Raw genomic sequence first — 14,960 nt, 5'->3', positions numbered from 1 at the left:
TTACATCGCTGATGACGTTAATTAACCTTATTACATGTAAGTCTAAATCTCATTATACCATAGCCGTGCGAATTCTCGCGCGCTGATTGTCCAAAGTTATGGTCGATGAGAGTATAGACCATGAAAGTGACGTCAGACACGCGCGGGCTAGAAATGTGTAAGTTTGGTCACCATGAATGAAAACGAATTACACCGTGTTTTGTTTGAATCAAGTACGCATTTAATTATTTTCGGAATTCAGGATTGGAATTCTACTCAGGTGATCCGTCAACAGAAAATTTACCAGGCTTTTGATTTTTTTCTAACTGAGAAGAAGGGTGCTAGCGAACCGGCAGCGGACTCAGCACTTTGCAATGAAACCACTCGCCTAACGGCTCGTAGTTCCACTTGAGTTTTGAAAATTTTCTGTCGTCATTTCTATGGTCTATAAGAGTGTAGACCATGGAAAAATGAGGTCAATTTGTAATTACATTTACTAAGTGGCCGTGATTTTTTACATTTAGGTCTTTTACAACTGTTAATAAACATTCAAACAAATGAAACAATGTTATATTGATTGATTTTAATAGTTTCCTTAATGATGTATTTTTGCTACTTGTCTTTACCCAAAGTCCTACATTCTTGCGCGTCATTGGTCGAGAGCTATGGACAATGAGAGTATAGACCATGAAAATAGCGTAACCTGTGACAATTTCGGAATTTGTTTTGCCACGTTTCCAAAAAGAAAAAAACAAACAAAAATAAAACAAAAAGAAAAAAGAAAAAGTCGGTAGGCAAACTTGAACCTTTCGTTCCTAGCCTTGCTCCAGGTTGTTATTTATGTTTTAGGGAAAATAATAAAAAAATGGTTTCCTTGACTGCAAGCGCTCCTCAATCCACGCTTGTCTCCAATCTTTTCTCAGCCCCAAACAAATAAAAAGCGACTAGGTATGAGTGGATCTGTTCAATTCCCAGCCAGGGCCCATTCCCATGCATCAGAGAAGTAAGATTACTTAACCGTTCCGTTTCTTGAGTCCAGCCCGTTTCTGTATCGAGTTTCGGTCCTCTGTTAAACTCCGTTCTCTAAAATTTGATTTCGTTTGTGGTCTGACGTCTCATGAAACCATGTTTTAGGAACAACCAGCGACAGGACTGCTGTTTATCGACGAGGATAAACTTAATGTTTTATTGAGTGAAAGGTGCTCTGTTACTTGTATTGTATTTTTTCTGCATGGTAGTTTCCTTTTCAAAGCGTTTTTAAACTTATCATTTCTAAACGCGTGTACCAGAGGATTTAAACAGGAGTTAATGCTCAAGCAATACAGAGGGATCCACTCGCCTATTGCTGTTTTGAAATACATAGACAACATTTTTCTTTGGCTAGGTGCAACGAGAAAATACCATGCCACCACCGACAGAATTGGTATGAAAAAGAACACCAAGTTAGTCCCGACTAAGACGGCAATTCGCTTGGCTAGAGTCGACTCTCGCTGCACTCCCATTTGTTGACTGGATCGTTTGACAACCTTGTAAATGTGAAGATACAATGGGATGGTCACCAGGTAAAGAATTATTCCACCAGAGACCAGAGCAATGGTGTAAAGGGCCCCACGAGGACGTGATGTATCAAATTCCACAGGAATACATACGAATGTACGGTGGTAAAGGTCGAAGTAATGTGCAACAGACATCATCGATGCTGCAATGACCCAGTTAAAAGCTATCGCCAGGGAAGCTAACCTGGGTGTCATGCGAATGTCAGGCTTCATGCTGAAAACTATACATAGGTATCGCTCAAGAGTGAGTGCGACAGAGGTAATGGAAGTTGTGCATTGCCCAAGCACCCAGAGAGATCCAACTTTGGGACAAAGAATGGCCGAAGAGTTTTGCAAGTCTTCGCGTTGACTGCTCACTACGATAGACGCCATTACAGCTGAAAATACATAAAGCAAGGTATCTCCCAGGGCTAAATTACTTACAAGTACCATGGAAACGTTCTTTCTTAAGGATCTGGTCATCAAAATGTTAAGAACAACAATCAAATTCAGGCAGCATCCGAGTATTCCTAACAGCAATTGCACTGAAAAGACGCGTTGGTTGGTAGGCCAACAAGGGTCGGACTTGGTGACATTGGTCTCCTTCCGATTCATGCAGTCGTATAAACTTCTGCACTCTCTGAGAAGGAAACGGTGCCGTGCGAGCAACACAAGGTAATCACTGAACGTGTAATAATATTTGATGCATGTATCAGGACTGGTCCAGTTGAAAAGTGTATTGTTGAATGAATTGATGTCGTCCTCGCTAACGTTTCTGATGAGCCAACAGTCCAAGCATTCGGCAGCCCAGGACACATTCCTTATCTCTTTTAGTCTTGGTAATTCTAAAAGATATTTTTCTTCAGGTCTCCATCCCATGTTCCCTTGCACATCAATAATCATCAAAGATGGAAGGTGCAGTGAGGCACCGTGGGCATTCCATATTTGGAGATTGTTGCCTGCCAGGTTCCTGCCAGGTAAACGAAAAACATTTCAAAACCTCGTGAGGCCAGTTGCCGGAACACAGAACTGCCTTAACATGCCGTCAACAATTACAAGATAAATAATCCAACAATAACGCTAACATCTTTTATCACTTACAGTGTTTGCAGAGAATGAAGACCGCTAAATGCGTCCTTGTGAATCACCTGAATGTTGTTATACGTCAGCGACCTTTCAAGAAAAATCGTGTAATAATATATCATTATTTCAGTCGCCTGAGCAAAGAAGAATACCACTGGCCGAAAGAGGAAAAACTATCAATCAACTGTGTTTGAACGTAATCATACGTGTTTGAACCAGTCGCACATGTCTTGGTTCTGGTCACATGTTCTTTCTTCGACTTCTGATTGGCTCACTGTGTTAACAGCGTTGCTATGATTGGCTAGATGTCAATACTATCAGTCTATGGCCTCATAACCCATGAACACATCATTTTAATAAATCGATAGCTATAGAGTGTACCCACGCCTTATATAATCACCTATTGCTAGCCAAGCTAGCCAAGCCGCAAAACACGACATGTTTGATTATCATGTTAGGTATACAAAACATCATAAAGCCATACTATTGAAAATGGAAACTTACAGTTTAAGCATGTTATTAAGGCCTACAAAACTGTTTGGCAGTAGTTTCCTCAACTGGTTTTGAGACATTTCTCTTCAATGGCACATGACATGAAAAACGAAAATATACATATGTCTTCAATTCTCAACATTAAATAATATATAACGAAAAAAGACACTATAACTACAAGTATACTTAAAAAATTAGGCCAAACTTCTATTATGCGGGGTGGTTATCTTTGCTTCAAGTCGAAAGAAACTGGGTTATAATTAAATTTTCTTACTTACAAGTAGAAGAGTCCTGAGAAGTTTTGAAAGGCATTTCGTTTGATCACCTTTATCTTATTGTTAGATAGATCCCTGAAAAACAAAAGAAAATGTTTATAAGAAAACAAAATTTTTCTTCATCACGGTGTATGAACACGGTGTATGCAATAAGTGTTAGTATTCCTGGAACGCGCAGTCTGTAATATTGACTTGTTTCTTTCTTGTTAAGTTCATTGCCAGGCCTATAACAGAAGTCTGTATATTATAATCATTTCACTGGTGTAGGATTTAAGTGTGCAATACCGTAGCTAGACTAGGCCATGTTTTCAGCATAACTTACAACAAGTTTACAGCCGAAGGAGTTTTAAAAGACCTTGATATGATGTATTTTCCAAGTCACTTATTTCATTTCATTGGCGTACGATATAAGTGTGCAATACTTAGCTAGACTAGGCTATGCTTTCAGTATAACTTACAAAAAGTTGACATCCGAAGGAGTGTTGAAAGACTGTGATATATTTTCCAAGTCACTCATTCTGCAAACTGCTGTGATGTTCTCTTCATCTCGAGAGCAGGTACATCTGGTATCTGTACAAACTCTGCTGCCTCCGATCTTATTTCCCGCAAAGATGACAAGAAATAACACGAGAAGACTTGACTGAAAGGCTCGACTCATCTAAAAAAAGTCGAGAAAGTTCACTGCATGATAACATAAGGGTGCTCTCCATTTGTCAGAACTGGCGGGCCAGTCTGGTGGTTTGGAATGTTAAATGGGCTTTTTCCACGAGATTGTTCCACAAATCCATCATAACAATGTTTAATATTTATATATTGACTGATTTGATAGGACAGATCTGAATAAGAACGGAATTCAGGAAATTAATTGGTCAGGCTCAACACAGGGCTCTTGATCTAAAGTGAAAGGTGTTCAACATTTACCCCCGGCACTGCGCCTCCTCTTAGTGCAAGAGCTTACCAAACGTTGTAGTCGGCAAATGCCTGTATTAAGCTTGAAGTTTCTAAATTTCATCGAGTTGATACATCCATGTTAATGGTTGCTGGAAACATTTGAGTTAAACTGACAATAAACAAACAAGTAAGAACGGAGGTAAAGCAAGCAAGCAAGCAAACAAAGAAACAAACAAATGAAACAACATGCAAACAGACAAAATGAAAAGGGCGTGTCTACCACGAAAGAAAAAGTTGGAGAAAATTTTCCCGTTGTTATTAAATTATTATTAAGAAATGTAGTACTCGCGTTGGTCCTCTATGATTAATTTTCAAATAATTAATTTTTCACAATTATCGCTTCGTGTGGCATAACTTTGGCTTATATGCTTGCACCTAAAAAGTGCCTTGCATTTTAAACTTAGAATTTTGCGGTACTGACGACTCGTCATGTAGTACAGATCTAACTTCCTTTTAACCTATAAAGTTAAAGCGTACAAAGACAGAAAATAAAACAATCATAATTGAACAAAGTTCACGACAAATTTTGAAGGATCGGTTATACAGGCTGTAAAATACAATATGTTTACCTTCTAACATTATAAGCATGAAAATGTCTTTTAAAGGATTCTTTACAATCCTCAGTGGGCTAAAACTATAGTAAAGTGCACCATGTTCGATCAGTTAATTGCAGATAGCACTTCTCCGATCTTCCAGCGTGATAAATACTGCTTTGAGAGATACTTACAGCCATCGCAAGTGATGCTGCAAATGATCTAGATAAGGCCTCTTACCTTTGCCAAATAAAACCTGATTTGATTGGCAATCTTAAAGGAAAAGTACAGGAAACTGAACACTGATCTTACCTTGCGTGTTTTGCTGCAGGTTTAAGTTAGGTAAATTTGAGCTTGTTAACAACGATGATACGATTTCAAAGGTTAATGACTGTGTGAGCACCCGATAACGCCACAACTTGATAAAGAGCGAACATCCAACAGCAGGATATATAAGTAAGGAAACATAAAAACAACTAATTTAACTAATTGAAAATGAGCTACAATATGTGAAATTTGTTTCTTTACACAGCTTTATAAATGTGCACAGTATCATCCAATAGCAGCGAATATAAGTTAGGAATCATTATAAGAGCTAATTGAACTAATTTAAATGACCGACAATACGATCGATTAAATTGTTTTTTTTTTTTTACAAATTCGACCAAAACATTATGAAATCCAGCTGCCAGGTTATGCGAGCACAGGGTGGAAAACAATATAAATAATTTTAGTGAAAGCTTTCCATTTCCCATTATCGTTGCTAGAACCAATAGCTAGAACAGATGATACAACACACCCATTAAAATCTTTGTCACTTATACCATTGTACTGTAAAGGCAGATATTAATGTCAACTGCAAATGGCGTATTGCAAGGTCAGTCGCTTCGGAGGTCGGACTGACCTTGGATGCCCATAGAGCTGCTTCTACTTTGCAAGTGATAATGTGTTTTGTTTAAATTATAAAAAGTTTGAACATTTCTGTGGGGTCTTTTAAACAAAGCTTTTTGTAGTCAATGTAAATTTTATTTCCAGATGTCAATTCTCGAAGGTTTTTTGCTTTTTTTCTGGATGACAATTCTCAAAGTTTTAGGCAATGCGGCTATGTGACTGCAAAAGGCGAGTCGAGGAAATAATTTGAAAACGCATTTCTTAACGCTATAAATCTCCAGAGTGATTACTTTTTTTAAAAAAGTTAAAGCACATTAAAGCGTGTGGAAAAACTGAGAAGCAAAACATGCAAAGCTAAGACAGTTTATTCTAGTAGGTGGTGTAAAGTGGTATAAGGTAAAACATTTTGCCACTTGTCTTGAATCTTGGCGAGACAGTCCCGCAAACTTTCTCTTTGGAGTCGATTTTTGTAGATCCAACAGAATGTAACTAGACTTGACCACTGTTTTTTGCGCTCCTCAGTTGTAAAGAACTGGGTTAAGCGACGAATATAATACAACGTGATAGCTATAGGATGTTAAAAATATAGCCGTGTGCCTTTTACATGTGAAAGATCATCGCAGTTATGTATGCAACTCGAGACGTCTCCCTCGCAAACTGTCCGCCGATTGAAACCTCGAGCTTGCCGTATAATTGTTAAATAGCATGCAAATAAAAATCCAGAGTAACAAGAAACCCCAAAACCATTTATCTTTTTTGTTAAAAAAAAAACAATTTTTCCTACAGTACTCGATGAACCAAACACGAAATTAAACTTATTTTGTAAAATATAAACAAATTGTTCTCATCTTTACAAAGAAATCGATTCAAATATGAATGATCGTGAAAACTAATTGTGGCAAGTTGAAATAGGCAAGGATGCGAACATATAACGTTTAACGTCAAAGATTTGCTGCATTGCATCGTTGTTTCGTATGCGGCGAGTATCGTTTTAGTTTTCCGTTCCTAATCAAAAGTTTATTGTTTTAGCGGATCTCCCGGCGGCCAGAAGGGCCGCAGAGCAGAGCCCCATACCCATAGAAAATTTACAGAACTATGCTTTTGGTTTTTTATGGCCATCATGGCTAGCGGCATGGTTTGCAGGCGCGTGCACGTGCCCCTAGCGACAACGACGACAACGTACGTCGCCCCAACACGGCGGCCATACTCCAGAAATAGGTTAAGGTTAATGTTAACGTCAGCTTTGATACCCATGTTATGGTCAATTGACAGCTGTCAAAACAAGGAATCCACTGACAAGTATCACATGACCATATTCCGGGCTCTGATATAAAACTTATCGAGGTCGAATGTTTTTGTGAAGATTACCGCTGGCCAAGTAAGGGTTTGCATTGGATCGCGGGCTCCAATTTTTTTCCTCTCAAAAAAGGGCAAAGTAAATGACTGGAGAGCTCCGCTTTTAGGCTTGGCTAAATCTATTTAATAGTATTATTCCTGGTTTTAGTATAAGTTTCCACGGAAGGTCGCCAGCTGAACTGATTTTCCTTAATGAAGTTTTATTGCTTTTTATTCAGAGATTGCTCTTAGTTAGTTAGCTGAGCAAACCAATATCTTTATAAGTTTTTCATTTTTAATTTCATATGCTTGTTTTAGCTTAATTTAAGTTCGCTATTTGTGATTTCAATGTTGTGAAGTTTGATCTAAGTTCTCGTTTTCAATTTTGTAAACTTCCTACTGTTGATATAAGTTCGCTGCTGTAATTGCAATCGTTTCCTTTCTTTATTGTACGCAATAGAAGGCTTCTGTTCACATTGTAAACACTTTATTTGTAGCAACGATATATAAGAAGCTTCGTTGTAAAAGTTTCTTTGATTACATCGGTGATTACATCGACGGTGGAATGGCATCGGTGATTACATCGACGATTTTCATCCTCGAGCAATAAACTACTGTTGGACCCAAATTCTGTCCGACCCTTGACGTCTGTAAAAAGGATCCTTGAAGTTAGATCTCCAGGTACCAGGAGTTCGTGACGAGACTCCGTTCCCACAAGCAAGTGGCCGTTCTACCGAGCTGAGTTTTCTTTGTATTCGGTGAAATTTCAGAGCGTTTCCTGCTACAGTCCAGAAGTTGTTCATTGGTCCAAAAACCCAGTTCCGACCGCAAAAAAAACTATCGTCACAACTGTAAGCTGTGATAAGCTTTTGCTGATGAGAGAATATTAAATTGTTCGATTCTAGGACGTGGACAACAAAATGTTACCGCTAAGCTGTTAGAATTTTTCCTCTCGCCTGTTAGACCTTTCATTCCTTCTTTTTATACTTTTGCACTCATAAGGATCAAGATTTGTGGTTTATTTGTGAAGGAAATGCTTTTTTCTGACGTCAAGTCCAAGTCTGATGGATTATTTTTATACTCCCAATATTATTTTAAACCGGACATGCTAGATTAACAATTTTCCCAATAAAAGCATCTGCTGAGGTGTTTCCAAATCTTTCTCTTTGTGGTTTGCGATTTTCCAACAAAACGTCATGGACGACGAATGCATGTTGACTGACAGATATCAATTTATATGCTGAAAGGAACATAATATACAAAACGCCCAATCCAAACTAGCTTCAATTAACTTTTTCAAAATTAAAAAGCAAAGATAACTAATAATGCGGGTTTTTTGCTGATAGCTACAACAAAACACCTCAACAATTTCGAAATTTGACAATGGCCTTAAAAGGAACATATTACACAAAACGCCCAATCCAAACTAGCTTTAATTAACTTCCCAAAATTAAAAAGCAAAGATAACTGATAATTCGTGTTTTTTGCTGATAGCTACAACAAAACACCTCAACACTTTAAGACGAAATTAGGATAAAGAAGCATCTTTCAGGTATTTTATATTTATACTGAAAAAAATTTAACGCGAAATGAGTTAGAAAGTTAAACCTTGCACAAATACGAAAACTTTAACGCTTTCCGAAACCTTTTCACACTTTTTGTATACCATTTTTTCGACAACAGAGGAAATCCGGAATAGCTTCAAAACAGTCTGTGGTAAAACTTACTAAAAAGTCAAATTTCGTACTTTCGAAAAGAGACAACTTCAGGGACAGCAGTTCATCTGTCTTTCGCGTAGCGGTTTCCTAAAAGAGCAATTCTGACAATTTAAAAAATTGAGAGACAATGTGTTAACGACTTGCATGTGTACGCAAGTCGTTCATACATTGTCTCATTTTTCATAGACGTAAACGCAAGTAAAAAATAACGCGTTAGTGAAAATCCACCTTTACACAAAAACTTCGATAACCGCCGCAACATAAGCTTATTCAGCATTATATGTATGCAAGCTGCAGCTGCTGCGTGATGTTCAAAAATTACACCTTTATACTTATATTGACGAGTTATTCTGCCATTGACAATTAGACAGGAAAACCTATTAATAAACAAATATGACAGTTTTTGTAGAACAATATATTAATGGTGGTTTATTAAACTGCATTTATATACTCATGCTGCATGTGTATTTTTTATTCTTTATATTTTATTGCAAAGGCGTCTTTAATTTCGTTTTCATGGTGCATTGAAAGTTATCAAAGAAGAAAGAGGAATGTGAGACCGCAGAAAGGTGAGTATAAGCACGTCATTCAAGTTATGCAGACAAATTCTAGGATATTTAACGATTAAAGATGCATGCGTATGAAAGGGAATGGGAAATGTCATTATTGCGATGTATGGATAAAACTCCAACCAACGTGCGGCGAAAAGTATGAAATCGGATTATACATATATAATTTGAGGCAAAGCTTAAGAGGTGTTTTTTTCGTAGTTGCTAGGATGAAACGACAAATTTGCGTGTGGTTCCCATCTCTTTCATTCCAAGAGGGGGGCGTAAAGGGGGTCACAAAATTGCACAAACAAACTTACAACAAACCGCAATACCGCATCGAATTTAACCAAAAATTTCCACAAACCGCAAAATGCCATAATACCGAAGGTTAAAATTAAAAACTTCGCAAAGCCGCACCAGAAATAACGCAAACCCGCCATACACAAACCTTTACGCCCCCGTTCCAACGTTGTTGAAATTCGCCTGTGAAGCGATAAGGGCCGTTTGTAACTAACATAGAAGCCGTGTTTCACGGACTATCCGCTGCTGTAAATATCACTGGCGATATATTTTAGACCAACTGATCATACTGACAGCGAAAGCATTCGAGTCGCAACTGCTTGCAATGAGTAAGAAATACAAGCAACAATGTCTGTGTTTGATTCGTTTTCGGAGAAGAAAATTAACCCCAAAAAAGCTTGCTACACAGTAGGACAAAAAACCACACGCGAACGAAGTATACGGAACCAATTTTTTAAGTTTTGGCAAATTTTCTTATGTACAAGATTAAAAAAACACACACATTTTGTGAGGGGGGGTGAATAGGGGTATCCAAATCCGCCGATCCGTCATAATTTAACGACCGAATCCGTCGATCTGTTGTGATTTAATGACCAAATCCGCCGATCCGTTAGAAAAAGGTCTAACTTTCGAATCCAAATTTTATTTGTTGCCAGAATTTGTGAAAAACGCATCTGGAGTTGTTTTGTGTTATCTAAGAAGCAATCAGCATTTTACGATATTAACGATAAACTAAAAGGACTACCTCTACATTAGAAATCTGTTGTTAATCCTACAATCCTCCATTTTCCGTACTGCGTGATATGCGGTTAGTCTTGCGCGTGACCAAAAAACAAAAAGTAAAACAAAGCAAAGCATTTCTGAGGATCGTTGAGATCCGCGATCCGAACTTTATTGCAAGCAAAATCCAAAATCCGAGCCCAAAAATTAGATGAAACCACGATCAGCTTTAATTGCAGGATCCAAAAATCCGTTAAAAAATATGCTCTGAATCCGAAATCCGGGTAAAAATGTTATCAAATTCCGTCGATCCGTTTTCCTATTCACCCCCCTCTTTTGTCGAAGAAAATGTCTTCGTGTACCAACATAACCACTAATAAATACGAAGGTGTGTAGACAAATACGAAGGTGTGTAAAAGGCAAATAGATGTTTCAGGCAAACCGCTATTTCTCATTATTCAATTTTTTGTTTCTGTTTACATTTTTTACATCATGATAAGAACATTTGCTTTTTGTTTTCTTTGAAAGCTCTGGGGATATAGTTATACAACGTTAATTAAAGACGACTTTAGAGAAGCTTTATGATGCAGCTGGTGCGACAATGATAAAAAATTTTCAACTTATATTTGGACAGCGCGACTATCTTCAGTCTGGGTTGATATTAATTAACATCTAAGTGGGAAGAAGCCTCTGTTCATGGATGGTGAAGCGCCACACAACTAAATTTAACCAGTCTCGAGCTCAAGTCGACAAACCGGTATCAAGACAAAAGTCCACTTTTTTAAGTGTTATTAACAACACTGTACAATTCGAAATTTGGCAATGATCATTTTATCGGCGCCTACAAGATGTGCCAGCCTTCATCCTCCAACAAGTCTCTCGTACTTCACAGCATCCTTCTCAGTTTTTCTCGCTCTTGTTACAATCCCAGGCAACTTCCTTGTCTGTTTAGCTATCATAAAGGATCCCTTCCGTAACTTGAAAACACCATTCAATTATTTCCTGCTGAGCTTGGCTGTAACGGACCTAGCGGTGGGAGCGATCATGGACCCAGTTTCAGTGGCGTTTCACATCAACGAAGCACTTCAACTCAACGTCGTGGACATCGAAATTCTGCATATTTTATTTTTCATCTTGAGCACAGCGTCTATTTTAACACTAGCTGCGCTTACAATAGACAGATTTGTCGCGGTAGCTTCACCAGTGAAGTATAAAACAACTGTTACGTCCAAACGCGCCATTGTGACATCGGTGTCAATTTGGGTCGTGGCGTTGGGTTTCTCCTTCATCTACTTCAAACTCGGTTTCATATTCTACTCCTTTATCTTTGCCAACACCGCCGTGTTCAGCACATTTGCGGTTCTCATCTTTGTTCATGTAGGCATCCTTAAACGCCTGAGCGAGCGATCGAAATACTGGCAAGATCGAAGAGCAGGGGAATGTACCGAATCCGACAAACAGGAGAACAGAAACAACCTCATCAACACGGAAAAGGAAAGCAAGGCAGCCAAGGCGTTGATGATTGTTCTTCTCGCCTTTCTCGCTTCGTTCACACCAGCTTGTGTTATGATCTACTTGTTAAATTTTTGCTCAAACTGCAGCTGTCTGATGGTCCAATGGTTTCGGGATTTAAAGTTTTTAATCGTGCTATGTAACTCGGGTATTAACGCATACTTGTACGCCTGGCGGCTTCCTCATTTTAAAAGAGCTCTCTACAAATTGCTTCATCTGAAGTTACGCGGCAAGGTAAACGTCGTTACGGTAGCACCATGGCATAAGCAAGCCGGAAGTAAAATCCCTGAAAATCGTTCTGGCCATGAAGACAGAAAGATATCCAGCGTCTAGCAAGGTTTTTTGTAAACAATGCACAGGATCACATCATCATCATCGTCATCATCATCATCATCATCATCATCATCGTCATCATCATCATCACCACCAACACCACCATCATCATGGAATTAAGAGGCAAGGGCTACTCGTGTACTTTCTCTGACTCACTCGAATGTTTAAACACAGAAGCAACGCAGTTTTCTGTTTCCTTCATATATTAACGCTGACTTGCATTGTGCTTGCCTTATATAATAGTGTTACAGAACAGCTATGCATCCTAATTAAAAGTTCCTTGTTTTAGTATTATTCCTGGTTTTAGTATAAGTTTCCACTGAAGCTCGCCAGCTGAACTTATTTTCCTTAACCCTGTCCAGACCGGGGGTGGGGGCGGAAAGTGCCCGCGCTGACTTTGAACGCTTATAACGTTTTCAAGATTCAACCAAACGCTGCCAAACTTTGCGAGTTTATCTTTAATTTATCTGGAAATTATTTGACAGGTAGGATAGGTTGTTGTGTCAGGAATGTTTCCCAGGCATGTTTTCCAAAATTTGTAATTTTCGTGTTTCTATTAATGGAAAATAACTTCAGTTATTATTTTCACCTTTCTACGGTTTTTAAGTACAGTTTTATTGATTTTGAGTACTTTGCAGTAATTTTGGGCGGTTTTCTGACGTTTTGGAAATTACCGTACCCAAATTCGCAAGTAGCCAATCAGAAGCGCGATCTACTGTCCTGATATCCTACGATATCAAGTCACTGACCTGATATGCCCCCATATCACGGTCACTTTTGAAGTTAAGTAGCGTTACCGTACGATGAATTGAAGAGGTTTCACCAATAAAACAAAACCTCGTAATTTAAATTTAGCTGGTGTTTACCGATCGTAAGAGGAGTGAAAACTTTCCCGCCAAAACTAAATTTGGACGCGCTTACCAATTGTGCGATGTTTGCCGACGAGTACTGAAACATTCAGACGAAACAATGGCGACGGAGTTTCCAAATTTTACGCTTTTTGATTCAAATTTTGATTTTGAAGACGAAGAAAATGAAGCTCCAAACAAACGGGTGAAAACAATGTCAGAGGAGGAGCTTGATAAAAGCGTAGAAGATCAGAAGAGTATAAATACAAGCAGATCAACGCAGTTTGCCGTACGCACCTGGCAAGCCTGGCTTGAACAGAGCGATTCTGTCGAGGTCGAGAAGAAAGCCATTGAAGTTTACACGAAACAAGAACTTTCCCAGCTTTTAAAGCATTTTTACTGGGAAATACGCACGGCAAAGGGAGAAGAATTTGAACCGTCTTCACTGAAAACCATTCAACGCGGTCTTGACCGGTATTTGCAGGAAAAAAATGCCGGATTCTCCATCATTCGTGACGAAGACTTCGCCACAGCCAACAAAGCCCTCGACGCAAAAGTCAAGTTTCTGAAGAAGTCGGGGAAAGGCAATAAGCCAAATGCCGCTCAACCGTTGTCCGTTGAGATGATTGAAGAGCTGTGGGAGAAACAAATCCTCGGAAAACATGACGGCGAAGCACTCACCAACGCTAATTTCTTGAATATTAGTCAACACTTTGGGTTCCGCGGTCGCCAGGAGCACCACCAGCTGAAGTTTGGTGATTTTAAAATCGTCTCCACAAGTGCCGGAAAGTACGTCGAGTGGTCAGTGGAACGACTAAGGAAAATTTCAGCAAATGAAAGGAAGTTCAATCCCAAAATGTGGGCCACCAACCACGAAGAAAGATGCCCAGTGATGCTGTTTGAAGAATACATCGCTCAACGACCAAGTGAAATGTGCCTCCCAGATTCGCCGTTTTGGATAGCAATAAATTACAAGCCGTTAAATGGAAAGCTTCTGAAAAACCAGAAAATGGGGATTAAGAAAATCAATGGCCTCATGAAAGCGATGGTTGAGAAGATATCTGATGCAAACGGCCAAAAGTACACAAATCACAGCAACAGGAAAACCCTCATTACCACGCTGCTGGAAAACAACGTCGAGCGGTCAGATATTGGCCAACTAAGTGGACATCGCAATGTTCAAAGCCTCGACAGTTATGCCTCAACCCCCGAAGAAACACAAAGGAGAATGTCATCTATGATTAGCAGGCAGATGTGTTCCACTTTTCAAGATCCAGCGACGTCTTCAAATTCAAGCGATGCTGGCCGTGCGAATCCCACAGTTGTGTTTAACGCGACCAGTTCGCAGAATTCCTTGAATTCCAGTGCAAGTGGCCTTTTTTATGGTGCAAGGTTTGAAAATGCTACCATTAATGTCAGCTTTAACTCTGGTTCCTCCAACTGAACATTTTTAAAACTGCTGGAGCGAATATTATAAGCTTTCTTGTGATATTTGTAATTCTTAACATTGTGTGTTCGTTCCCACGAAATAAGATTTTTTAAGTGGTTTCTTCGGAACGCACTGTAGTTTCCTCTTTACCAAATGACAGTGATGTTTTACAAGACGGATTTTAAACATTTTGGAACCACAATTTGTCCTTTTGTTTGCTGGATATAACTTATATCACAAAATAAAAATATTTTTTCATTCATCGCTTTTTGCGCCGTTTGTTGACTCGTTCTATTTTTCGCGCGGGCCGCACAATGGAACGCCTGGCAGATTTTATTACCGTTCCTACTAAGAATAACAGGGATTTTTTGGCTGAATTTGGGTACGGTAAATACCTAATCGTACATTTTTTGGTACGCTTCGGCGGCATATCAGGCTCGTTTGGTCTCGCCATGGGTATTTTGGCTCGACTACG

The 14,960-nt window shown here is 39.0% G+C and overlaps 2 protein-coding genes across 2 annotated transcripts; one reads left to right on the top strand and one right to left on the bottom strand.

The window, feature by feature from the left end:
• Nucleotides 1–1,109: 1,109 nt before the first annotated feature.
• LOC144646126 (uncharacterized) lies at nt 1,110–5,199 on the bottom strand. The gene is made up of 4 exons (XM_078505656.1): nt 5,161–5,199; nt 3,823–4,022; nt 2,616–2,687; nt 1,110–2,484 (listed from the first exon to the last, which is right to left on the bottom strand). Exons 2-4 carry the CDS (start codon nt 4,020–4,022, stop codon nt 1,110–1,112), a joined length of 1,647 nt encoding a protein of 548 aa, XP_078361782.1. The 5' UTR covers nt 5,161–5,199.
• Nucleotides 5,200–11,185: 5,986 nt separating this feature from the next.
• LOC144646117 (adenosine receptor A1-like) lies at nt 11,186–12,208 on the top strand. The gene has a single exon (XM_078505645.1). The coding sequence runs from the start codon at nt 11,186–11,188 to the stop codon at nt 12,206–12,208; it is 1,023 nt and encodes a 340-aa protein (XP_078361771.1).
• The last annotated feature ends 2,752 nt before the right edge of the window (nt 12,209–14,960 follow it).

Source organism: Oculina patagonica, chromosome 1 (genome assembly GCF_052425735.1).
Source record: "Oculina patagonica isolate OP01 chromosome 1, crgOcupat, whole genome shotgun sequence".
In the NCBI taxonomy this organism is placed as follows: Eukaryota; Metazoa; Cnidaria; class Anthozoa; order Scleractinia; family Oculinidae; genus Oculina; species Oculina patagonica.
Note: the sequence above shows the minus strand (reverse complement) of the source record. Positions and strands in the feature narration are given on the sequence as shown.